Raw genomic sequence first — 27,057 nt, forward strand, 5'->3', positions numbered from 1 at the left:
TAAAAAGAGTTTAAGAGCCAGCATGTAAGTGACAGTACTGGAATCTGAAACTAAGTCTGAACACAATGTCATCTTAAATGGGGAAAGTTCCACCTTCTCTACAGAGATGATGTGAGAATCCAAAGAAATCACCTATGTAAACCATGAAGTACTATTACGAAAAGGATCAGTGTTAGAACTCCAGGGAACAGGCAAGGGTAGTATTAGTGAGCAGTTAGTGTGATCTTCTTCTAGGCTAGAGATTGGCTGCTTTGATTCTTTCATATTCATGACAGAGACAGGAAGCCCTGGGCTCAAGGTATTCACCCCAGCCTAAAAGTTAGCCATGGGCAAACTCTCTGAGAAGGGGCAGAGAGATTACTGCTAAGATCACAGCACGCGTGATCCTGTTTGTTTCTATAGTGCAATAATTCCATCTCCAGAATGTCTGCTGGCCTTACCTCTGCTAAAGAAACTATTGTAAGGAGTAAGAATCATTTTCACAATTCCCTAAATTTTTTCTTTCTTGCATTAAATGATCATCCTCTGAAATAAGATGAATCCTTTTCCCTTAGGATGGCTTTTCAAAGTTTTTGAAGCTATCCATGGTTTGCTTCGTTCCAAACTAAATTCTAGCCTTATTAGGTCTTTGCAATGTTTTTTACAAGTATATATTGGCACGTATTCTGGTCAAAAGTTATCATTTGATTCTTCTCTTGAAAGGCTAAAATACTTCAAAGTGCACAATATTCCAGGGTTTGTTTATCCCACAGAACAAAACAATTTATTTCCTCAGCCCTTCACTTTTGTTAAGGATTTCTTTCCTGACCCCCTCAGTCCTGTCACATTTTTAAAGTCTCATTATCTCCAGACACTGGAGAAAAAGGAGATTAAAAAAGACAGATTCAAAACTCTTGGACAGTGACTACTTTCATTAATAGATTAATGTTTAAGAAAAAAAAAGTCTTGATTGGCCTTTCATTTTTATTTTTCCTTTCAGGTATACTTTGCTTATTAGCTAAAGTCATCAGCTTTCTCTTCCACTGGTTTCTTCATCTGAGGTCATTATGGTAAAGTGACTCAGTTATTCACCTGCAAAGTCAGCGCCTTATTTAAGAACCTCTAAGGCCTAGTATAGGCTTTTAAAAAGTGCTAAAGAAATGAAAATTCTAGAAGTGCAAATACTGGGGCCTATTATAACAGTTTTCCAAAAATAGGTAACTATTTGTTTAACTAGGGAGTGTAGTTAAGGTGTAGAGGAAAACTATGATGAACAATGTTACTACTTATCAAAAACCCTTCCTTACAGAATAAAAAACACACATATAGTTAGTCAATCAAGGACTCAGTAAGCGTTCTTCAGGCACATATCTATGCAACAGGCTAAAAGTAGTTCTTCAAGCAGAAAATTAAAACTGAAGATGACTAAAGCAATACAGCTTCAGGCAAAAATGCACTTTACAAATCTAAAACTAATGTAAACACTTTAAATACAATCTTGCTTTTCTACAGACGAAGTAACTTAGAATGCCTTTCTCAGGACAAGTAAAATATTACAGGATCAATAATACTATTTTCTAGTAGTGCTCTACTGCACCTTACAAGCTAAAGTCACTTACCACTTGGCATGTATTCCCACCACCGCCCTGCACAGAGATCCACAACCCTTACAACTCTCAGATACAGTGTCACTGCTTCCTTTAGCTTCCGTGAGAGACATTCCATACACATGATATCCTGCAGAGGGAGGTACCTTTGTGACAAGAAAGAAACTCATATTTATCAAATGGGCAAGTACTTTGTTTTAGTAATAAGTAATATTTTCCCTTCCTCCATTGCCCTACAACTCAAATGAAAAAGGATCTTAGGAACATTCCCAGTATTTTACAGGTAAAAGGTCATTAAGCTTTTTCACTAAAAACAAAAAAGTGAGCAAATATTCAAGTATGCAAATAAAGTGCTGAGCTCTCTCCAAAGGTCGTTTGATTAAAATCTGCCTTCTTTTTAAGTGTTCACAGAAAAAATAGTTTTAAAAATAACCAAATAATACATAAACAAAGAAAGGAAGGAAGAAAAAATTACAGTGTATTTTAGGCTCCAAGGGGCACATGAGAAAGAGTGAGCAGAACTTGCCAATCTGAACTAATACTATTTCTTTTTTGTTTTTTTACAGAATCCATTTCCTTTAGGAACTCTCTTCTTCCTTTCAATCATCCCCTTGCTGCTTGACACTCTACTATTTTTTTTTAAAGATTTATTTATTTATTTGAAAGAGTTATACAGAGAGAGAAGCAGAGGCAGAGATAGAGAGAGGTATCCATCCGCTGGATGATTTCCCAATTGGCCGCGATGGCCGGAGCTGTGCCGATCCAAAGCCAGGAGCCTCCACTAGGTCTTCCCACGTGGGTGTAGGAACCCAAGTACTTGGGCCATCTTCCACTGCTTTCCCAGGCCATAGCAGAAAGCTACATTGGAAGTGGAGCAGCGGGGACTCGAACCAGCACCATATGGGATGCCAGGACTACAAGAGGCGGCTTTATCCGCTATGCTACAGCACTGGCCCTGACACTACTATTTTTGCTGTCAACAAATATGCTGACTAATTTTATAGCAATCAATTTTATTTCCTACATCTTTTACCTTGAAGGTCACATATAGATAAAATATATTGCATAAGGGTTAAGCCATGACACTTCATCTGAATTACAACTTCTTTCTCTCTGATCATATTATCTCTTGCTTCCTAAAATTTTTCATTAACCTCCATTTTTGTTCTATTTCCAATAATTTCAATACATATTTTGAAAGATCAGAAAATCTCATCTTTCTCTCTTACCACCCTCACCTATATATTTTTTTAAATTAAAAGCTACCCTTTATCAAGCTTGTATGGTGTCACAAACACTGTGCTGTTCTATTTTACAATTACCTTACAAAGTTATGTAGCTTGTTGCGGTTTGCCACACAGCCCTCTCCTAGTCCCCTTTCTTCCCCATCTCTGCCCTGCTATGTTCCCTCCTCTGGCTAACAGCTGACTTTGACCAAAGGGAGGTACCAGTTGGAGAGCTGCAGGGGGCAATGCTGCCCTTCCACTGTTGCTAGTCCCTTAGACGAATTCTTCAACATCCCTTATTGGCTCTGCAAGCCCTGTAAATACTCCCTTCTGAAATTCCTATTGAGTGTATTTCTGTTATCTGCTGAAATTGTCATTGATATAATAGATATTACAAGTGTTGAAATGGACTCAGAAAAGTCAAACCAGCCAAAAGTCACAGCCAGGTAAGTGGAAAAAAGGGCAGGGATGTCAACACAGTTGTTCTGACTTAAATTCCTAGAAATCATGCTGTTTCCAAAATAAAAGTCCACTTCTGTGTGCTGAACATTTCTCCACTCTATTTCTACCTCCAGCCCTCTTGCTTTCCCTTTAAAACTACTTAAATAAGAGAATCCAATCAAATCCATCAAAAAGCATTATTGTTGCCTCTAACCACTTTCAGCCTCTGTAATTCAGATATAAGCAGAATAATTTCCAGAAACTACATGACTACACATTTTATAAACAATAAAAATATTGAATTTGTTTTCTTAATCAAGTTTTGGCATTTTTCCTTCATAATTATTATTTGAAATATTTGCCTGAATTAATATTATACAATATTATTCAAAAAGTTCTTAGAAAAAAGGAATTAAAAGTTTATTTTGGTACAAAATATTTTTGAAATCCATGTAGATTTTCATAATAGGCATTTCAATGAGCTTTTTGAAGACCTTCATATTCTCATTAAATAAGAACAGATCAGCAATCAAAAAATGAAGATTATTATACAATGCATTTGCCCAAAGAATAAGAAATATATTTTTTCTTCATAGTTACACGAGGATATTTCAAAAAGTTAGTAGAAAATGAAATTAAGTGAAGTTTGCTTTGGTGCAAAAAAGTTTTGAAACCATGCAGCTTTTTCTTCTTTTCTTTTTTTTTTTTAAGATTTATTTTATTTATTTGAAAGACAGAGTTACAAGAGAGGTAGAGACAGAAAGACCACCTTATGTTGTATACACATGGCAATGCTACAATCACAAAAGTCAATAAAAATTCCAATCAGCCTAGAAACATAGTCTAGAAAAGGGCTGTCCAACAGAACTTTCTGTGACAAAAGAAGCATTTTCTATTAATACTCTGTTATGTCCTATACACTAGCCACTAGCCACAGGTGGCAACTAAGCATTTGAGATAGAGCAAGTACAGCTGAAAAACTGGGTTTTTCAATTTAATTTAAATGCCACACATGTGTAGGGGCTACCACTGAGTCATCACAGCTCTAGGGTTTGCTCTCATATATCCCAGATAGGTAAAAGTCAATCAACAAAACTTTACCTAAAAATATGGCAAAGTACTTCATGTGACAGCTGATTCATGTAATCTTTTGTTTCATCTGATATAGTCTCCTCCGGGATTTCATTACTCACGAGGCAGGTTTTAACACTTTTCTTTCGCGGCCCCATTGCTGCTGAGTTGTCTCCAGTATCAAAATCTTCCCTCGTTTACCTGAGATTGAAGCACCTAAAAAGAAAGCAAAGCACAGACTAAAGCAGCATCCCAAAGTCAAACACAGAAATTATCCTTATCAAACTCTAGGTAAGGCCGGCGCCGTGGCTTAACAGGCTAATCCTCCACCTTGCGGTGCCAGCACACCAGGTTCTAGTCCCGGTTGGGGTGCCGGATTCTCTCCCGGTTGCCCCTCTTCCAGGCCAGCTCTCTGCTATGGCCCAGGAGTGCAGTGGAGGATGGCCCAAGTGCTTGGGCCCTGCACCCCATGGGAGACCGGGCGCCTGGCTCCTGGCTTCGGATCAGCGAGATGCGTCGGCCACAATGGCCACTGGAGGGTGAACCAACGGCAAAAAGGAAGACCTTTCTCTCTCTCTCTCTCTCACTATCCACTCTGCCTGTCAAAAAAAACAAAAACAAAAACACAAAACTCTAGGTAAAATAGTGTTCATATTAAAATACAAACACAAATGAATAAAAATATCTGTTTCATGCAAAATACACAGAACATCTTTTTCTGAAGACTAGTTGAGAATACACATATGCAGTTTACAAAGAGCAAAAGTCCAAGAGAATCCTGTATTCTAATTTGTATTCTGTTGTTAACTTGCTAAATTTCTCTTAGTATATTTTTTTAAAGATTTATTTATTTATTTGAAAGTGAGTTACACAGAGAGGAGAGGAAGAGAGAGAGAGAGAGAGGTCTTCCATCTGCTGGTTCACTCCCCAAATGGCTGCAATGGCTGTTTCCCACGTGGGTACAGGGGTCCAAGGACTTGGGCCATCTTCCACTGCTTTCCCAGGCCATAGCAGAGAGCTGAATCGGAAGAGGAGCAGCCGGGTCTTGAACTGGCACCCTATGGGATGCCGGCGCTTCAGGCCAGGGCATTAACCCACTGCGCCACAGCGCAGGCCCCTCTCCAAGTATTAATTTCAATGTAAAGGAAGATCATTAAACTGGGTAATCAAAACCCTTTCTTCTAGCTTCAGATAATTCTAGAAATACTCCTACCACAGAAGGCAAAGCGACTCTTTGGCTCTAGTGATGGATCTACCACAAATTTACTTCTGTGTACATAAATCAACCTTTAAAATTCTTCATGCTGCCACCTAGAAAGCAACAGGTTAAAAGTATGCCGATGGGTCACAGATTCCTTTGTGAATCTGATAAAATACAGATCTCCTCTTCTAAAAATAAATATACAATAAGGAGGGAGAATGGAACTACCCTTCTCCCTTGAGGTTAATTCTCTTTTGCATCACATGTACAATTTGTTTTTAAAATAAGGTTTAATGATGGAGGGAGGAATGGAGGAGAAGGAAGAAGGTCAGGTGAATTAATTCCTAACTGGTTCTTTTGCTTTGTTGATCAGCACCTAGTACAACACCTTGATTGTCAAATTGTCTGAGAATAAATATTTTAATTATAGTGACCAAGATACAGAACAGCTTATATGAAATGTTGGCCTCCTTAGCCTTGACAACTTTGTAGATGGAGGAGGTGACATAGGTTCACAACTGAAAGGAGGCTCAATCATATATTCATTAACTCAGACAGGACTTCACACATCTATTTTGAACCCCTGTTGTGTGTACAGCATTGTGAACAAAAGATCCTGAAGGCAAGCAGAAACAGACATCAACCATGCAAATGAGTTTGGGATTACAAAGAGAGGAAACCTTTTAAAGAAAGTAAACACAGGGGCCTGTGATGTAGCACAGCAGGTCTAGTCATCACCTGGGACACCAACCCATACGAATGCTAGTTCGAGTTCCAGCTGTTCCACTTCCATCCAGCTCCCTGCTAAAAATACCAGGAAAAGCAGCAGAAGATGGTCCAAGTTCTTGGGCTCCTACCAGTGGATGGAAACTCTCTTTTCGTCTCTCTCTGTAGTGCTACCTTTCATCGATAAATTAATAAAAGGAAAAAAAAAAAAAGCAAACACATCTCTAAAGCAGCAAATAGCAAGGGGACCTAAGTCACTGATAGTTTCCTAAGGAATGGACAATTAAGCTGATTTCTAAAAGAACAGGAATTATAACAGCAAAAAGGGAGTAGGAAGGAAGGAAAAAATTCTCAGTGGTACAAATAATACTATCTGGATTCTGGAAGGATCCTAGCTCTTTCAAGGAACTGAAATCAAAGCAAAGGTGTTAACGTACAGAGTATGATATGAAAATGGGAGTAAGAGGCTGAACCTCTAGGCAGGCCCTTAATCCTAAGTGTAATAGGAAACCACTACAGCCACCTCAGCAAGGGAGAAGGGCACCAGGTGGCCAAGGATTGCTGAGGTATGGGAGTCCTGGGATTACTCTGCTTCAGCAAGAAATGCATGTCAACTACAAGGTTAAGTAAATCCTTTTTTCTTATGCCTGTGTTTGGTTTCTTTTTCCTCACTGAAAGGTCATTTGCTGTTACTTCTAGCAGGTGTCAGAATGTTTGCCTCTCCCTGCATCCCACTCACACTCCAAACACACACACCCTAATTTGTTATTTCTAACTGGCTACAGCTTGGAAAGCCAGAGAAATAAGCTTTTAGAATTGTCATGTGGATGCCAATAAACAGGTATCACAAGATGCTCCTAAAAAAAAAAAAAACAAAAAAAAACCAATTCTGCAAAGAGTAGGTACATAAGCTAGAGTACAATGAATCTGTGAAATCTACTTTGGTTTTTCAGAGGCTTGCTTAAATATAATATTCACATATTGGCAATAGACCTCTGGAGAAATAAAGTTTACACTCAGAAACCACTCACAAAAATATTTACACTCACATGCTTCAGATTATATCACTGACTACCTTTCCTATTTACTCCTCTCACCTCTCCAAATTAATCTTTCCATCTTACGATACCTCCTGGAATTGCTGTAAGGTTACTGTGAACTTTTAGTTACTAAATCCAACAGCCTCTTTCAAGGCCTCCCTTATCTGATCCATTTGATGCACAGGGTACCTTCTTTAAAACCCTCTCATTCTTTGGTTCCCAAAGTGATATTTCTTCAATTATCTTCATTCCTCTACAACCAGTGCTCAGTCTCCTTTGCCAAGTCATCCACAAGCGCCCTTGTCCCTGGGCAACTGTACCCATTCCGCAGACTACCGATAGCACAAATAAACTTAAAAAAAAAAAAAAAGACAAAAAACAAACAACTCTACCATCTACCTCTCCTGAAATCTGACCTTTATTCTCTCTGCCTATCAGAAACCTTCACCTCAGTATCTTGAACATCCTTCAAAAATATTATGTTCATTCTCTCTGTCTCTCTCTCTCACTGTCCCACTCTGCCTGTCAAAAAAAAAAAAAAAAATTATGTTCAGAGTGAACTCTCTTCACAACCGTACCCACTTCTGCAAAAGAGAAACACACACACAGAGAACTTGTTTTCCTTGCTATGGTTCCAAACCATTGGTTTTCCCAAATTAGAAACCTTGCCCAAATATATCCTGATTTCTCATTTTTCATAACCACTTGTTTGGCTATTTTCATCAACTTTACAATTCTGTTCTTACATTCATTCCTGCTGGCTTTCAAGAACTCTCTCCATACCTGTATGAGGTACTACAGTAATTTCCTAAATAACACCCACCACCGCCTCTCCAGGGTCTACACCAAAGTCTACCACACAATAGGCCTAACAAAAATCCTAAATAAAATGCTCATCATAACATACTACATATTGAATCCAGATTTATCTTTCAAAAATATTCCTCTAACTTTACATTCTTAAGTCAAAAATCAAAATATAGCATATGGCACACATTTCTGAAAGGATCTGGGACAAAATATTAATGGCAGTTACTTCTGGGGAGTGAGAATAGAGGTTTAGAAAGAACAGGAAAGAAACTTTTCACTTTGAATTTTTCTGTACTATCTGAAAATTTTCATTTACCTATGAACACTTTTATTTCTTAAAAATAAATAAGCCCACAAGGGATCCTGCTTCATAGAGGACAAAATCCTTCCCATCTGGTCTCAAGCTACCTTTCCAATCTCATCTTTCAAGCCCTACCACTTGCTCCTTGGTACACTCAGTATCTTACCAGTTCCCTAAACAAACACAGGTCTTTTATTTGGAATATGCTATTAACTCTAATTGGAATGGAGTTCTCTTTTCTTTTTTGCCTATGAAACTATCCTGCCTTCAAAACCTAGTTTAAATGTTAAGTCCTCCATGAGCACTCCCTGTGGGGCTTAGCATATGCTTTTATAGCTATTTATATAGTCTTTTATTGGTCATGTTTCTGCCAGGGAAAGGATTTTAACTCTTCAATCTCTAAGTGATAACAAGTCCTTACTCATAATAAATTCTCAAATGCCTGATATATACATATCCACCAATCTTTCCATTATTTTTTATGCAGCCAGTAGCTTCAAGGCTGCTACTGAGAACCATTTCATGCTCTTGTGAACACTCTTCCTATGAAGGCATTCAAATAATCTCAGCAACAAGCCTGTAACTCAGGGAACAATGCAATCAGGTTTTACTCTATTAAGGACACCGATAACAGTGACCCTACAGCATATAAAGTGTCAACAAGACTATAAACTAGCATAGACTAATCATTCTTGCATTTTCATATTTTAGCATAAGTTTCAACTTTAAGAACCTTGACAAATCTTCAGAGATCATGATCTTAACTCTTAATACCTTAAAAAGCTTTCTTAGCCGTTTCCTTTTTTTTTTTCATCAAAACCACACCTCTTTATAACTTAACACCGTACTCTTATCAGTCTATATTTGATTATTCCTTACTATTCTGCAGTGCTGTGATTTTGTGTCAGTTGCCTCAGTACATAAGCTACATTTAAATTTTTAAGCCAAATAGCCTGTATCTTAAATATTACTAAGCTTATAAGATATTACTTGCTTAGAACTCAAAAATATTTATTCTCAAACTTGGTGTTATCCAACATTATACAGAGGTTAGGTCTCCAATAAACCCACAAAAACCTATTTAATCTTCAGTATGTATTAACACCAATCATCAAAAAAGCCTCAATGAGCAGGACTAACAAAAACTTAGGAAAACTGTCTATTTCTCATATCATGTCTAGAACTGAAAAACTGGTCTTGTAGTCACCTGCTTTGCAGATGGAGTAGCAACTCCCCTGTTCTAAGCCTTTGATGGGGAAGGTACTTACCAGACAAACACTGGGGAAAAGGACAGGATCTCTAGCTTACAGCTAGGAGGTTGACCCATAAGGACCTACAACCAGGAGAAATCCACCAGCCCTGTCCAGTCCAAGCAAGTATCTCTGGAGTGTTCAGGATACTAAAAGCTTTCTCACTAAAAGACTCATTTATTTTTCTCACTCTGCTCAATCTTGATAAAGGACAACAAAAGTTGCTTCATCTTCATTAAATGAAATACCCAGTAAAGCCAGAATTCCCTCAGAAGAAAACACCATGCAACTCATGCTAAGTCCCAAGTGGCAATAATGTCTCTCAGAAGTGCTGCACCCTCATTCTTAATTGCTTTTCCTTTTAATGGGAAGAGAGCTAAAAGCAAGTCAGAAAAGTATAAAAGTGCCATGACCAGTCTTCTTTGACTTGCTTTCTTCTCAGCTCTTTTCTGAAATACCACCAATGCCAATAAATACTCAGCCATCATTGGAGAAACACCATTAAGTTAGGACCAAAGCAGCAGAAAACTTAAAAAGAGGAAACAAATTCCAGTTATCAGCATCGGAGAAAAAAAGGAATTGGAGGGGACCTAGTTGAACAGACAATGGATGGTGAGTAACAGGTGAGTACAAATATGTGAAGACTGTATTTTCCAATACCAGGTGTTATTAGGGTTATCAAGTTCTAGTGGCTTAGACTCTGAATCTCAATGACATGTCATCCTGATAAATTATAGAATTCAAAAATGTTAAAAGTTGAAGGGGCCTTCAGAAACTACATATTCACACTGTCCTCAATATTGTGTGGATTCAAACCCATCTGAGAATATGATCAAAGTGGCACCTTCTCGCCTCAGTCTCATTTATACAATATTACAATTCAAATGGCTCAAACAGAAATTAAAGCTCATCCAGAAAACCTTATCTAAGACTGGCTCCTAAGTTTTCAATGAGAAAACAGAACAACACAGGTAAGCTGCTAAGTTATTAGCCCATGGCTACATAGTACTGTCAGATTCAGAGTGAGATTCAGATTTCCAGCCTCCATGACACACCCTTTCATCAAGTAAGTCCTCTGCCACTGCAGCTGTCTCCCTGCATTCCAGAGCTGTGTCCCAGTGTTTGGAGATGGGCTTCTGGATGCTCTGACAGAACTGCCTCTGACTACACACCCCTTCATAAATTAGCGCTTATGGTCCATCTCACTTAGGCTTCCACAGAGTATTCTATAGCTACCTTGGATCACTCTACCATCATTCTGTGGCTGCCTATTTAGCAGACCTTAGCCACAGGAAGCACTGCTTTTGTCCTGGTGTCCCAAGCACATTCTTAAGCCTGAGTTCTTCAAAAATAAGTTTTCTCTAAGCAGTGCTTTACTCTTCTATCCTGCCGGTTCAAATCACTGTTTCATCTCAAATAAAACTATGTCTCTACTAATTTATTTGAACTGCTCCCCAAACTACCACTATCTTTTAACCCTTAATACTCAAAGCTGCCTCTAACACTTACACAGAAGCACCAATACATCCTTGCTTACAAAATCAAGTTTTCCTTTTAATCTTTTACTCCTAAGGGTTTTAACACTTATGGGTCATAATTCTGACAATAGCTGATACCCGAAAAAACCGATCTCCACTCCTTTACTCTCCAAATCCATCACAACTAAAAATCTTCCTATACCTATTCTATCTTGTTAACATCCTCCTCCATCTCCCAACTTAATCTAATTACTCCTTTCCTCGGATCACATCAGATTCTATGGAACACGAGCCTATCTCTTGCTAGCACATTTCTCTCTATTTTTTTCATAAATTTCATAGAGCACAGATAAACCAAATTACCTTACAACTGACCAAGAATTTAGGGATCTTATAAAGTTTTCACAATTTTGAATAAATTTCTCATTCTGTATGTAATCAATGACAACTGCCTAGAAAATCTCCTTTTCTTAATTAACAGCATCTTCCTCCCCATGAAATTTGAAGTCTCAGAATGAAATAGTGCTTTTACTCCATTTCTTACCTCAGGCATTCCCATTTATTACAATTCAAACTACTTTTCATTATCCTTGCCAAAAATAACCCTCTGCTACTTCACATTTCCCATGTCCTCATTGATCCAAAATGGTCAGGGCTTCCCTGAGAATGCAGTTCACTAAACATGTAAACATTAAGTCACCCCTTCTGGGATTTTGGGACATTGTCTCCACATGCAGTTTAGAGTGAGATTTCAAAAACTGCCATGAAGAAATAGAATTAAAAGGTATATTTATTTTGATGCAAAGAATTTTTAAACCTATGCATAGCTTTTTCATAGTACACATTTTCCATGGACTTTATGAAAACTCTCTAGGATTCTGACATATGGGCAAAGACATCTGCTACAATGCTGTGATTTGCTGCTATCACATATAGTTGCCCTTTGGGTTTCTAAATTTTTTTTTTTTTTTTAGTTTCTATTTGCTTTAGCTTGCTTATATCAAAGTAACCTTGCACCATCATTAAATTAATAGAATACTTTATATATCCATTGCCTAACCCTCTAATATCTAAAGGAATACCACACCACATCTACTGAGCAGCTCATATTGAAAAAAAATTATTGTGCTGTAAAGAATCTAAGAATCATGTAAGTCAATCCTTCATTTTACAGATAAGAAAGTGTGGCCAGAGAGGTGAACTGCTTGTCAAAGTCCAGAGGAACAGCATACCAGTGCAGAGGTGAGGATCTCCAGGTCTTCAACTCCCATTCAAGTTCATTTTCATTTCACTATACCAATGTTACTGTGCTAAAATCGAGTTTTCCTTTTTCCTCCTACACTATGCATTAGCATCTTTTTGACTAAAGATAAACTGCACCTCCAGGCATACAGCCGTTTCAATAAACACATGTTCTTTACTCAAAGAGAAAGTTAGAATATGAGCATCAGAAATTTTAAAGAGAGGGAAGGAGGCTTACAGATCATCCAAACCAGTAATTCTCAAAATGAAAGATAAAAATTACAAGCACAGGCATTTTTTACCTACAGCTACATAATATGTATTCTCTATACCCCACCTTCTCCAGAGAACTATGGCCTTACAGAGTCATTTTCCCTTTCAGTGGTGCTGGGGAGAATGGGAACAGGGATGAAGAATCAGTGACCTAATGCACTACCTTCCTTTGACAGATAAACCTCAAATCCAGGCAGAGGAAAGGATTTGCCCGAAGTGAAGCACCTTTTAAACAGTAGCTTAAGCATAAAAATCAGTGTCTCCTGTTTTTCACTAGGGAATGATTTCCACTGCTGATTTTGGTTTTTAAGGCAAAATCTTGTAGATAACAGCTTCCCACCGCCCAGGAACCTCCCTGAGTGTCCAGCTGCCCTTGGCCAGCTTGGTGTTTGGAAAGACACATAGCAGCAGCCATCTCTACTGGGTCGATTTCTGGCTATTTAGGGTGCAGGGAGGGCATGCCTTTCAGTTCTGTCTCTAAAGACTCTATGCAAGGGGAGTTGAGAATCTGCTTTTCCGAACTAGCAGGATGTCAAAGGCGTCCAACACAACCCTTTACAAGTAAGCAAAGTGTGGCAGAGGCTACTGGACCCACACAAGGTCACACAGAGAGTCAGTGGTCAAGGTAAGGCTAACACCCAGGACTCTCGGTCCCCAGGCGTAGAAGCCTCCCGAAGATGTATTCAGGGCGTCCTGCTCAGAGACATCCCTTCAGTAAGCTGCCGACAAGCCTTCCTCAGTCACCTGGCCGAGACATCGACTTAAACACTACACTGGGCAATTCGTGACGCCTGGAGTTGGGAGGACGTCCCAAAAGTCGTCCAGGCCAAACCTTCACCATTTCTTCGAGAAAATCGAGGCCAAGAAAGAGCTCTATATGCTGGAGTCTTGAGCCAGGTTCAGACACGGTGGCAAACCCCGCAAGCAAGGCCTAGACAGTCAGGAACCACAAATTCGACCCTTGCTTTACCGGGAGCTCCGGGCCCGACGGGGACCAGAGACCGACAGCCCGGGCGGCCGCGACCCCAGAGCCCTCATCCGGTCGCCTCCACCCCGCCGCACGCACCCCGGCTTTGCTGTCCGCGTCCCGATTCCAGGACCCGCTCGGCCTCCGCCTCACCGAACGCCGGCCCTTCGTCTGTTATTGTGGTTGAGAGGGAGGGAGAGACGCGACAGACACTTCCCGCGGCCCCCACCGCCGAGCCGCTTCCGCTTCCGCCGCCGCTCGGGCGTTTCCGGAGTTTTGTCATCCGGGGCCGGGCCGGCCCTGGCGTCCATGTTGGGTGTGGAAAGGGGCGTCATGCTGAGGCAGCCATGGTAAGCGTGGCATGTCGGGAAAACTGAGCCAGGCACGTCACGTGATGCTGAAGCGCTGGGCGGGAAGCTAGCGGTGTCTGAGGAGGGGGACTCCCATCTCCACTTAAGTGTTTCGGCCTTCAGCCTGGCTGATAATCTGTAGTCTTGGGTAAGCTCTTGGACCTCGACTTCCTCATTTGCAAAGCCAATAGGTAATAATAGAAATGCTTCCAGAATTCATTCAATTAAAACAGAGCACCTTTTCAGCGTTTGGGGCTTGGAGTGTGTGCGAGGAGATTGCAGTTAATTAAAAGTGTAAACGTTAAATCGCTCCTTCTGGGATTCTGAGACATTGTCTCCGCATTTAGTTTACAAAGTGAGGCGATTTCAAAACCGTCGTTGAGAAGTGGAATTAAAAGATAAATTTATTTTGATGCAAAGCGTTTTTAAATCTATGCATAACTTTTTCATAACACATATTTTCTTTGAACTTTTTGAAAACCCCTGGTGTTTGCCAGGCCAAAGGACTTTCACATCAGTATTTCCTTAAAAACTCCTAGGACTCTGATGTACAAGCAGGGATCCTCCTAATAGTTGCTTTTTACTGTTACAGGTAAGGAAGTATCTTCTGGGAAGATAATTGACTTGCACAATGTCACGGGGCTGGACCGAAATCCAGATTTTTACTTCCCAAATCTTGTATTGTCTTTACATGCGTATAACTTCTATGGGCTAAAATTTCTAAATTTAAATGGATACAAACACCTGGACAGAAGTTAATGTGTGTTGAAGCTGCGTACACCCAATTTCACAAAAATGGTGGGGGAGGAGGGAAAAAAATCATGACTGTTGTGGGGCAAAAAGGACTGAAAATGGCTTAGAGAATCCCTGTTCTCTTCTACTCTTCTCTGGATTGATACCAAACCTAATATTCTTTTCCTTTCCCAACCATAGTTTGCCAAGTTTTCGTCTTGTCTTGGACAGTCAGAGTTCCAGCTTTCCCATTCCCTGTGTCAGACTGTGTATCTTAATTTGGCGCTCTGGGAGGGAAAACAAAACAGTGCACCTCATCATGTTCATGTACTATGCATCTTTAGTTTCACATCACATTCTTCCCATAAAGGAAAAGAAAATTCTATTCCCACATTATTTGCTTCTGTCCTTTTCAATGAAACAAACTTTGGATTATTCTGTTACTTAGAATGTTTTGAAGAATAAATAGAAATTGTATGTAAAATATTTAGTGTGGCGCCTGACATATATAGAAGGCGTTCACTAAGATTCATTTCAGTTGAGTTGAATTTTTTATTCAGTTGAAGACAATTGCTTCATTTGAATAACTTACCTTCTTGTGTAAATAAGTACTGTGATAGAACTAGAACTCCTAATGGATGAGATAGGTTTCCTGCCTCAAGTTTGGAAAATGAAACAAAAGCATACCTACAAATCACCGTAAAAACCAACTAGTGATATTTTCTCAATGACAACCAACAACATGCAAACGTTCCAAGTTTTCCACATTCTTATCTTTGTTTCTTGTGAAGTAATGTGTGTAATCCCCTCAGAACAGTGTCTGGCATGCAAACATTCCACAAACATTAGCTATTATTATTTTATTGTTCAAGAGTTTCTTGCTTCTGAGCTATTTTTGGGTAATTGAAGTTGCAAGGGCTGAATTCCTGACATATGACCCATCCTTGCCCTCTGAAGGGCCTTGTAATTCAGTCCATTTCAATGAGTATTATGTATTTTGTAGCTATTATGATTGAATGAAACTGTTACGTTGACTAGTATGTATACAGGGGTTTCAAGCTTTATTTACTGTAAAATATATTTTAACTGCATTTTCCACTTTTAGAAGTACTTTTATATAATAAGACTCAAATTCTTTGTCAGAATTTTGGAAAGGGAAAATATTTCTTCCACTGAAGTTAAAACTTTAGAGCTCCCAGAGTCTTCCACTGGGGCTGGGAGAGAGGTTGGATTCGGAAACCACATTTGATAATAAAGATGGCATCAAGAAGAGCACGGATGTATACCATGCTGTCTTTCATAGAGAGAAGAATTTCTGGCAAAATTTTTGGAGAGCATAGATTCAGCCATACCCCAATTCAGATATTCCTCTAGATTTTCAGATATAGCAGCCATGTAAGCTGTCCCCTTCCTCACCTGTTCCTTTTTAATTTTTTTTTAACCTCAGTCACTTTGAAATTTTTTTTTCTTTCTTTTTTTTTTTTTTGCAAAACCCAGGGAGTTTGACCAGTACTGGAAGTGATAGACAAAGGGTGTTATGCTTCCAGAGAAGTTCAATAGACTGCATGTGGTTTCTCCAGTAGAGGGTGTAGCTCACTTGTTGCGCTAGAAACAAGTGATGTTTAGAGAGCTAATGCTGGTAGGTTTTACTGTCAGAAAGACCTTTTGGAATGATGTAGGGCCTCAGCCAGAGTATACAACTCTGAAAGGGCACCTGTCTTAAAAAGACTATCAAAGCAGTCAGATGGCCAAGGCATGGCTACAGGCATAGGAAGATGGAAGAGCACTCAAGTACCTGGTGGAGACCCTGTCTCAGAAACCATGAAGCTTCTTTAATCTTAAAAAGGTAAGGGCAACAGTGACAAATAGGAGGGTACTTCAAAAATGTTTTTTGGAAATGGAATTAAAAGTTTATTTTGTTGCAAAAAAATCTTGAAATTCATAAGTAGGTTTTTAGTAATATGCATTTCCATGGACCTTTTGAATACCCCTCTTAAGTTTGGTTTATCCTGTGAAATCTGATGGGAAGGCATGCCTATGTGGCTATGTTGGCAAAGATTTTTGAGGCTATATCCACCTCAATGGCATGTACTATCGTTAATTACTTATATATGATGTGGGCATGGAGAGAAGCAGGAGCAATGGATATAATAGACATTGGCCATCTACGGGTGAAGTGTTTCTCAATAGGAATACTACTAGCATTCTGGATAGGTCAGTTTTTCACTGTGCAGGACAATCTAGTGCTTTGCAGTACCTTAGCCTACTGAGTACAACCAGTACCACTCCAGACATTGGAACAAGTGGAAATCGAGTCCCTATATACTTTAACTTCCCCTTTTGAGACTAGCAGTGGTTCATTTGAAATATCATTAGACCAACAGTGACTTGACTTAGATTTACCAGAGGATTTAATTAGTTCTTCTTATATTCTTCAAGAGGGAAATGTATTTTCTTTTCTACATCCTGTCTCTGGACTGAGCTTGCCATTCACAAGGAATAGGAGTTGAGAATGGAAGTGAAAATAAAAAGTCTCCAGCAAAGGGAAGAAAATGCTTATGGTGACAGAGACTTAGGTATGACCTGATAGCAAGTACCTAATATATCAACCCTGTTTATTTGGGATGGTGTATCCTCCTGAACATCAGTGTCACTTGGGGTACATGCCTGCAACCTTATAGTTCCATTATCAGTTTTTTTTTTTTTCTTTAAATCAGAATGTTTTCTTTGTATGACAATTCTCAGCTAACTGCTTGAATCCACTACATGGTATTAGCCACCTTGAATTATTTTTAGAGCAAAGTAGCATACGAGTGAATGAATGAATAATAGAGAAAACATTCCCTACTCCTTAATTTAGTTGTCCAAGATCAAGCATTTTCATATTCTTTATGCCCTCGGAGAGAGAAGTGAGAAAAAAGAGGGATTGAGCAACAGGGATGATATTGCCCCTTTCCAGTTTTGCATTCGCCATGCCCTCCCTTCAGAGACCACCAGGAACACACCTGTAGTTGAACAAGTTGGGTTCATTATTTATTGCAGCATGGGAGTACATATATCTGGGGAGTCATAGGGCATTTGCAGAAAAGTATAAGGAAAAAGCTTTGCTTTGGATTAGATATTCTCAGAAAGTGGAAGTAATTTTGTAACTGGATATCTTAAAAATCCTTATTTAGAAAAAATAGAAGACTATTCTAAGGGTAAATGTATAGCTGGTGAAGAAGCAATGATCACTTACATTGTTGTGGTAGGGGAATGTTTACTATTTTGTGCCTGGACAATGCTGATGCTTGCCTTTGTTCTCACATGAGACAGCTTACTATTGCCTTTGTCTTGATCCATCCTAGTCACATGGTGGCTTTATCTGATGTGAATGTTCTATAAAATTGTTTATCTTAAACAGGAGAACATCAGGATTCAAAGGTAAGTAGGAGACTAATTGTGCCAATGCTAAGATAAACTTGTGGATTCCATGGGTTGTTTTTCTCTTTATCATATCATTTAATAGTCATTTGTTGTCTTGCTTCTTCAATGGATTATAAACTACACTAGTGCACATACCTGTTTTGGTTACTGCTGAAGAGCAAAACTGTAGCCATGTCTTTCAATCTCATGACTGAGATTAAATGACTGAATTATCCAGTTAACCTATTTGAGTTACTCAAGACAAAGGTTACTTTCTATTCAGCTTCGTATTTCTAGAACCATTTCTACTGCAGTTCATTAAACATGTCTTGAGTCAAAGAGGAGCTTTCCATACAGTTAAAATTTATTTTTGAAAAAAATAAGAAATTATGACAAACTCTGCTTTATGAAGGAAAGATGATGCTTAATTCAAATGGTTTCACTCATGATGATCAAACGAAAATCACGTGACATTCAAGAGTTTGAGGGCTTTCTGCATTTTCCATGGTATTCAACTTTAAGAGTAAGATTCAAAGCTCTAAGAGAAATTGATATACATATTTAGAGACCGTTTTAGGAAATCTAGCCTTTCTGCATCCTAACCTGGTTGTTTTAGAATATGAACTGTGAAGGAAGAAAGACCTTGGTTTTTAAACTCCAGGCTTATAGTCAGCCCATAGCTACAAAATTTTGCTTCTCATTAGACCCTTCTTCCCTGGAGACATCTTTGCTTTGCTGTCACTTTTACAGTGAGTCTCAACATAGTCTATCCTAGAAGGTACCCATAATTATGGTTCTTGTGCAGATGAATTAATTCAGATTCAGAAAAGACAATAGATTTTTCCCAAGTGCCTCAGGATTCACTGATTTCTTCTTCTACATCTTAACATACAGATTTACACATTTGGTAAATGTTGTAATAATTTTCCCCATGATTATATTAGTCTATATGTCTGTCTTTAAACCAGTACCAAACTGTCTTAATTACTGTCTTGTGCAGTAAGTCTTGAAATAAGTAAATATGAGTTTTTCAATCTTGCACTTTTCAGGGGTATTTTGGCTATTCTGGGTCTATTCTTAGGAAGTAGTAAGGATGTTGTTAAACAATAATATAGAGAGCTGTTCAGAATACCAGTTCAAATAGTGAAATTCTAGGAAAAAAATTTAATGTTCTAATAGTAGGTCATTAGATTCAGTAATTTATAGGAAATCTGCAATAACTACTTCCTTGAGAACAGTTAGTAAAGGCAGTTGTGCCACTGTATATGGCATAATCCACAGGAGTAAATTCTTAAATTTGTGGTAAGTTGATTTTTAACAAAGGATCTAAGACAATTCAATGGAGAAAGAATAGGTTTTTTTCGACAAATGTTGTTATGACTACTGAATATCTACATGTAAAACGATGGAGTTGGCTCCCCTCTAGCACACCATATGCAAAAAATAATACTAGCTCAAAGTTGAACAAAGACCTAAATGTAAGAGTTAAAACTATAGACTCTTGGGGGAAAATATAGAAGTAAATCTTTATGACCTTGGCTTAAGCAATGGTTTCTTACTTATAACACATAAAGCATAAGCAACAATAGATAAATTGGACTTCATAAAAATTATGCTTCAAAGGACACAATTAATAAAATAAAATGATAACCTGCATAATGGATAAAATATTTCAAAATTAATATAAAGAATTTATTACCAGAATATATAAAGAATTCTCATAAGTCAACAATAAAAACATAATATGATTAATAAGTGAGTAATGAACAACTTGAATATTTCTGTAAATAAGACATGCAAATGGCTAATAAGCTCATGAAAATATGTCTAATATCATCAGTCATTAGGAAAATGGAAATCATAATCATGAGATACCACTTCACACTCATTAGGATAGTTAGCGCAAAAAGACAGTAACAAGTCTTGGTGAGGATGTGGAGAAATTGGAATCCCTCAAATTGTTAATGGATTGTAAAATATTGCCACTGTTTGGAAAACAGTTTGGCAATTCCTCAAAATGTTAAACAGAGTTATCACATTTCATACGCGATTAAGGGTTTATATCCAAGAAAAATAAAAGCATAGGTCCACACATATGTACTGTTTTAGTACTCAAAGCTGCATGTCCCAGGAAAAACCTTAGTCCCAGGAAGATTGGGATGGTTGGTCTTCTAGTTGACAGCAACACAGGGTCACTCACTGCCATATTAACGAAAGAGCATCACATGACAGGTACTTTGTTGAGTCCTCTGTATGTTTCAGTGCTCACACCTCATCTCTGAGGTAATTATGGAGGATAAGTTATTTGTCCTAAGACATAGTTTAAACGGAAGAGCTGAGGTTCCCATCCAGAGCTATACCCCAAACATTGCATTCTGAGAGACTGAGCCAAAACAATGAGTAATTACATTTTTTTTTTTTTTTTGACAGGCAGAGTGGACAGTGAGAGAGAGAGACAGAGAGAAAGGTCTTCCTTTTGCCGTTGGTTCACCCTCCAATGGCCGCCGCGGTAGCGCGCTGCGGCCGGCGCACCGCGCTGTTCCGATGGCAGGAGCCAGGTGCTTCTCCTGGTCTCCCATGGGGTGCAGGACCCAAGGACTTGGGCCATCCTCCACTGCACTCCCTAGCCACAGCAGAGAGCTGGCCTGGAAGAGGGGCAACCGGGACAGGATCGGTGCCCCGACCGGGACTAGAACCCGGTGTGCCGGCGCCGCAAGGCGGAGGATTAGCCTAGTGAACCACGGCGCCGGCAGTAATTACATTTTTTAAAAAATTACCTTTAGGGGGCCAGTGCTGTGGTGTAGTAGGCTAAGTCTCCTCCTGCAACGCCGGCATCCCATACGGGCACCGTTTCATGTCCTGGCTGCTCCTTTTCTGATCTAGCTCTCTGCTATGGTCTGGGAAAGCAGTAGAAGATGGCCCAAGTGCTTGGGCCCCTGCAGCCATGTGGGAGACCTGGAAGAAGCTCCTGGTCCTGGCTTCTGATCTACTCAGGTCTGGCTGTTGTGGCCATTTGGGGAGTGAACCAGTGGATGGAAGACCTTTCTTTGTGACTCTCCCTCTCTCTAACTCTACCTCTCAAATAAATAAGATAAACATTTTTAAAAAATTAGCTTTCACGAGTCATTAACCTATTGATTCAACAATACTTATTGGGGCTTACTTAATACAGATATGGTATTAGATGCTAGGAATAAATCAAAAGTCTGCCTTTCAACTTTGTGGGACTTACAGATGATTATAGGCCAAAAATAACAAAATAGAAATGTAAAATATTTGGGAGTTAATGATAATATTATAGAGGAAAAAGAGGGGGGTTAACCTGGAAAAATGTCAGAGGAGAATCTGGTTTATGTAGGATAGTCATGGGAGGCACCTGGGGGAATATATGCTTAGAGTGAAACCTGAGTGGTGAAAACATGGAAAAGGCACTTCTGTGGGAAGAGGACACTTGCACACTCTTAGCAAAGCAGGAAAATCTTCGTATGTTTGAAAATATCAAGAAAGAACAGTCTGTGAGGATGGAGTGTATGTAGCAAATGAAGCAGAAGATATGTTAGATTAGTAGATAAGAACTTGAGGTTTGGAAGCTTTATGAGACAGACTACCCAGTGTCACCTAATCATATAGGTAGGATTCAACCCAAGGTCTTCTGACCTTGAGTGCTGAGAATTGCTGCATTAGTCTTTTCTTGAAAAGAGTGATGTTTCTTATAGCTAGAATTTTTAATATTTTAGGGACAGAGACTTCCTGCATGTAGAATTTCATATTGAAACTAATTTTGAAATAAAAAGGAGGCTTCTCTTGGGAAATTGGAGGCGGGACTCATAGTCCCATTTGTTTACTCCCTTTTAGTTTCAGCCAGTGGAACAGAAACTCCTGTGACACTATTCTTAATTTATGGAATCACATTTTCAGGAGTTCACACACATTTTCCAAAAACTATAAATAGTATATGCCTGACTTATAAGTCAACTATACATATGATTTTAAAAAGGGGGTTCTGGTTATCAGATCACTTACATGTTAGCGAAGCAGTACACGCAGGAATTGGGATATGTTACATTATTAGAGGCACACAATGGACTGACTCTTATGGAGCATTTCTGTTTCTGTTGCATGGAAATCTTCTTTTGATAGTAACCGCACATAATGACCTAAAACAAAACTCATACATCAAGCCTTCCATTCCACAATCATCTCTTAATGGTTTTTAATATAAATGTTTGGGTGTTCTGCAGTAGGGAGATAAAATATTTCCTTTTGGGGCTGGTGTTGTGGCATATTTTGTTGCCTGTGATGCTGCATTCCATATGAGCACCAATTCAAGTCCTGATTGTTCCACTTCTGATCCAGCTTGCTGTTACTGCCCCTGGGCAAGCAGCAGAAGGTGGCTCAAATACTTAGGACGTTGCAACACACGTGAGAGACTGAGGTGGAGTTCCTGGCTTCAGCCTGCCCCAACCCTGGCTGTTGTGGCCATCTCAGGAGTAAACCACTCCTTCCCTCTCTCTCCCTGTGTCTCTGCCTTTCAAACAAATCAATAAATCCTTTAAAAATTGTTCTTTTAAACCTTGAATGTCAGGATTACATTATCTTTTTTTTTTTTTTTTTGACAGGCAGAGTGGATAGTGAGAGAGAGAGAGAGACAGAGAGAAAGGTCTTTCTTTTTGCCGTTGGTTCACCCTCCAATGGCCACTGCGGCCAGTGCATCTCATTGATCCGAAGCCAGGAGCCAGGTGCTTCTCCTGGTCTCCCATGCGGGTGCAGGGCCCAAGGACTTGGGCCATCCTCCACTGCCTTCCCGGGCCATAGCAGAGAGCTGGCCTGGAAGAGGGGCAACCGGGATAGAATCCAGCGCCCCAACCAGGACTAGAACCCGGTGTGCCGGCGCCGCAAGGCGGAGGATTAGCCTGTTAAGCCACGGTGCCGGCCTAGGATTACATTATCTTAAATTCAGCAGCCTGAGCCTTTGGGATTACCACCTTGTAGGGCATCTGAAGCTATGCTACCGGATCCATGTCTGTGTAATGCACATTCACAGCTTATTAGAAGGGAAGGAAACCATTCTCACGAGTGACAAACATGACTCCAATCACTGTCTGGGAATGATTATAAGTACTCTTGAGATGCCTCTAGAATGATTTTTGTTCATCAGAGCTCCCCCTGGCCTCCTTAACTGTGGTGCCTGGAAAAGGACACACTGTCTGGTCCCACTCTGGCATTGCTGTTCAGTCCTTGGAGTACTAGCGTTCCACAAAAGAAAGAAAAGAACCTGCCAGGTTAAATTTCCCCAATATCGTCCCATTTTGTTTTTATTTCCGTGATAGTACTAGAATTGGAGTAATCTGATCTTAGAGGACCTTACATTTAGAATAATTTATCTACAGGTAAGACAGGGCTTAGAAAGTTCTTGAGAAATATGTAGTAAGATTAGGAATGAGTTGCCAGTCTTCTGTAGTGGTTCAGATCACAGCTTCCTCCAAATATTCAATATATCAGGCTACTCTCATATGTGTAAGACTTCAGTGGCTCCCGTTTCAACAATGTATCTCAAACTTCAGTGCCTTACTTCATGATTCCTTTCAAACTCATGTATTACTTTAAAAGTGTTTTTCATTGGCTCACTTTAAGAATCTATTTTTAAAATGTATTTATTTGAGGGACAGAGGGAGAGAGGAAAGGAAGGGAAGAGGGGACAGGGAAGGGGTGGTGAATAAAGAGAGAGACTCACACACACACAGACATAGAGCTCACATCCACTGGTTCACTCCCCAAATGCCCATGACATCTGGGTATGGATGGTCAAAGTCAGGAGCCAGGAACTCAATCTAGGTCTCCCTTGTGGGTAGCAGGAACTCAATTACTTGAGCCATCTCCATTAGCAGAAAGCTGCCATCAGGAGCCAGAACCGGAAATTAAACCCATGTACTACAATGTGAGATATGAGTGTCTTGATTAAATTAATCCCAGCTCTTGGCTAACTTCTAAAATATAGCAACCTTAGATTTGTTGTTAGTGTGAAAATCCATGATATCTTAAGTTTGGAGTTATATTTTGCTTGAAAAAAATTGTAATTATTAAAATAAATTCATTCACATATGAACTAAAATAATAATACCATTTGGAGGTACTCAGATCACTCTTTGGGAAATACTGTTTATATCTTTAATCTTTCTTTCAGTGGTTATGCCTCCATAGTATATTTGGGAGGGCTTTTGTGGCTTCTTAAAAGATGCAAATGCCTTTTATAATTGCATATAAATATAGGGAGATGTATAATTGGAGGGAATTACAAACACAAAGACACAGAACTGGAATAGCATGGACCCTAAAATAGTTAAGGTTATTTAGAACCAAGATGAAGGGAAATTTCCATTTTAAAGAAAAGGAACTGGATTAAGAAGACTGTTATAAAGCATGCAAAAATTTTATCCTGTAGATACCAGGAGGCAGTACTTTTAGCCAACAGAATTCTCAGTCAGATTTGTATTTTACAAAGTCCATCCTCAAGGTTGCAGAAGTTTGAGGAGCAGTTGGTAGACCTTTCATGTTAAGAACCAGGTGGTAAATAGCCTTTTGACTTCTGTTCCAACTACACAACTTTTTTTTTTTTTTTATAGCCAGAAAGAAGTTATAGATAAAAAAAAAAATACAGGAATGAGCATGCCTGTGTTCTAAGAAACGTATATTTTCAAAAACAGGTGGCCATAGTTTTCTAAACTGCAGGCAAACCTAAATGGAAGAAGACCATTAAAGCCTATTGCAACAAGATGGGCAAGAGGTGAGGAGGACGTGGACCTGGGCAACAGCAATAAACTTAAAGGGAGGGAAAAAATATAAAAACAAACATTAGGAGCTTTAATTGAGAGTGGTGTATAAAGGCATAAGGAAGTAGCCAGGGTCAGAGATGAATCCTGGTTTTCCTGAGAATCTATTTTGATGCAAACATTTAGATTGAACTATATAAAATTGCCATTATATAGATTGAAAATGGTCAGATATTGGCAGTGTTGTGTGGTTTAACATGGTTTAACCCAACATTAATTTTATAAGACTAATATTGGAAAAATTATTCTTGTTTAGGAAATGGCAAACTTACCTTAAGTGAACTTTCAACAAAAGTACCTGCAATAAAAATGTGTAGAAATGTTCAAATAAAACAATGCAGCATAGAAAGTTGCACACCTAATTAGCCTATTATCAGTATCAGTCAATAACCATGAAAGTCATGGAAAAATAAATGATTCTTCCTCACAAGGTTTATCTAGGCATCCCTTATTCCCAAACACTGTTTCTTTCTTCTCTTATGCCAAGGATACTTATTGGAACTCACCCTAAACCCTTCCTAGTTTTAGTGCTGACCTTTGATAGGATGGTTTCAATCTCAAGTTTCACCTTCTGGGCCTCAGCACATCATCACTGTTAGGCTGCTCAGTGTGCAGACCCATTAGTGAAAGGTCTGGTTTCGCATAGTCATTCTGGCTAGCTAATAATTCTGTCATAATATTCATTTGTGATCACTGCATGTCTTCGTTATACCCCTTTTTAAAACTCTACCTGCTTGTAAGAAGTCTTCTCCTTTGGGATCTGTATGTCAACATCCACTTCCCAAAACTGCTAAAACTTTCTTTCACCTTCATATTTTGTGTTCTTTTTGACAACTTGATTCCTTTAAGGCACTGCAACTGAGCCTTTCCCTTGTCTTCCCCTCCACCAGCACTATTCAGTCAGCAGACAGTTTCACATCATGGACTTCCCTTGATGGTGTCACTTTGCTGCAGTTAATTAGAAAAAGCTTAGCCCTCTCTTGAGATCTGATAATGTCCATTGGTGCTCTAATAGTGTCAAAAACTGACCCTACTTTGTGTAGAATACATTTGTGTATACGCATTCACAAAATACTAATTTGTGATATAGTATGATGGGAAAGGTTTAAGAAGAAGAGGGAGGAGAGTTTAAATTTTCAGCTCAGAAATCAAATTGTCAGATATTTGTTACAATTCCCACAGATAGTCTCTTAAAGTATCTCAATTCTGAATTTGTATATGGAAAATTTCATAGAATATTATAAAATAGATTCAACCACTGATATTCATTCCAATTGAGTAGTGAATTTTTCATTACTGAGAAAAGTTTCAAAGTCCCCAAAATTCTTATACCTAAGAAAAGTTATCATTGACTTTTAATTTCCCCTAGGTCAAATTTTTAATTCTCCCTCTTAAGTTCTTTAACAAATCCTTACATGAGAAATAGCCAATAGTGAAGACAACCATGAAGAAAGTTTTCATCTTTTCCATTAGGAACAAAGTTTTTCATCTATATGAATTCTTTTAGCCAAGAGTTTGTTAGAAAATCTCTTACGGTTCAATTCTCCCACTCAACCAAGGGTTATGACCCCATTAAGAGAACTCAGACCTCCATTATGATGTCATTTTGCTAATGATCCATTTACATGTGACATCAAGAGCAAAGTTACCAGGTCATCAAAAACTAAGAAGACTTCCAGGGGAAATAGTTCATGTTTAATTGACGTAGAGCCATGGCATGACAACATAATTTAATGTTGATTTGTTTATTTTTAGAATTATTTTATTTTATTTTAGAGCTGGAGAGAGAAAGAAATATTGCCCATTAGCTGGTTCATTCCTAAACTACTCATAATAGTGGATTGGTCCAGGCTGAAACAGGAAGCTGGGAACTCAATCCAGGTCTCTCACATGGGTGACAGACACCTGACTACTTGAACCATCATCTGTAACCTCCCCTGGTGAGCACTAGCAGGAAGTTGGTCTTGAGAGCAGAGCTAGGTACTCTGACAGGAGGTACAGGCAGCTCAAGTGGTGTCCTAACCGCTCTGCCACATGACTAGCCCTGATTGATTTTTATTCAGTTCACTAGAACTACAATATGGTTTTTAACCAGGAAGAGAGAAACAAATGTGAGGACAGTCACTTT

The 27,057-nt window shown here is 39.0% G+C and overlaps 2 protein-coding genes across 5 annotated transcripts in view; one reads left to right on the forward strand and one right to left on the reverse strand.

Annotated features, from left to right (window-relative positions):
- The window catches only part of FBXO38 (F-box protein 38), a 62,085-nt gene extending 48,233 nt beyond the window's left edge, over positions 1-13,852 (reverse strand). For all 4 annotated transcript variants that reach the window (XM_062188884.1, XM_062188882.1, XM_062188881.1 and 1 more), the window contains exons 1-3: positions 13,712-13,852; positions 4,355-4,540; positions 1,599-1,732 (exon numbers count right to left, since the gene is read on the reverse strand). In XM_062188884.1, the coding sequence (XP_062044868.1) occupies positions 1,599-1,732; positions 4,355-4,482 (262 nt within the window). In that variant the 5' untranslated portion in view covers positions 4,483-4,540; positions 13,712-13,852. The remainder of the gene's footprint in view (positions 1-1,598; positions 1,733-4,354; positions 4,541-13,711) is intronic.
- Positions 13,853-14,020: 168 nt separating this feature from the next.
- LOC133758779 (serine protease inhibitor Kazal-type 10-like) overlaps positions 14,021-27,057 on the forward strand; it is a 137,944-nt gene continuing 124,907 nt past the window's right edge. The window contains exon 1 of the mRNA XM_062189925.1: positions 14,021-14,110. The gene's annotated coding sequence lies outside the window, so the exon portion shown is untranslated. The remainder of the gene's footprint in view (positions 14,111-27,057) is intronic.

This window comes from Lepus europaeus, chromosome 4 (genome assembly GCF_033115175.1).
Source record: "Lepus europaeus isolate LE1 chromosome 4, mLepTim1.pri, whole genome shotgun sequence".
Lineage (NCBI taxonomy): Eukaryota > Metazoa > Chordata > Mammalia > Lagomorpha > Leporidae > Lepus > Lepus europaeus.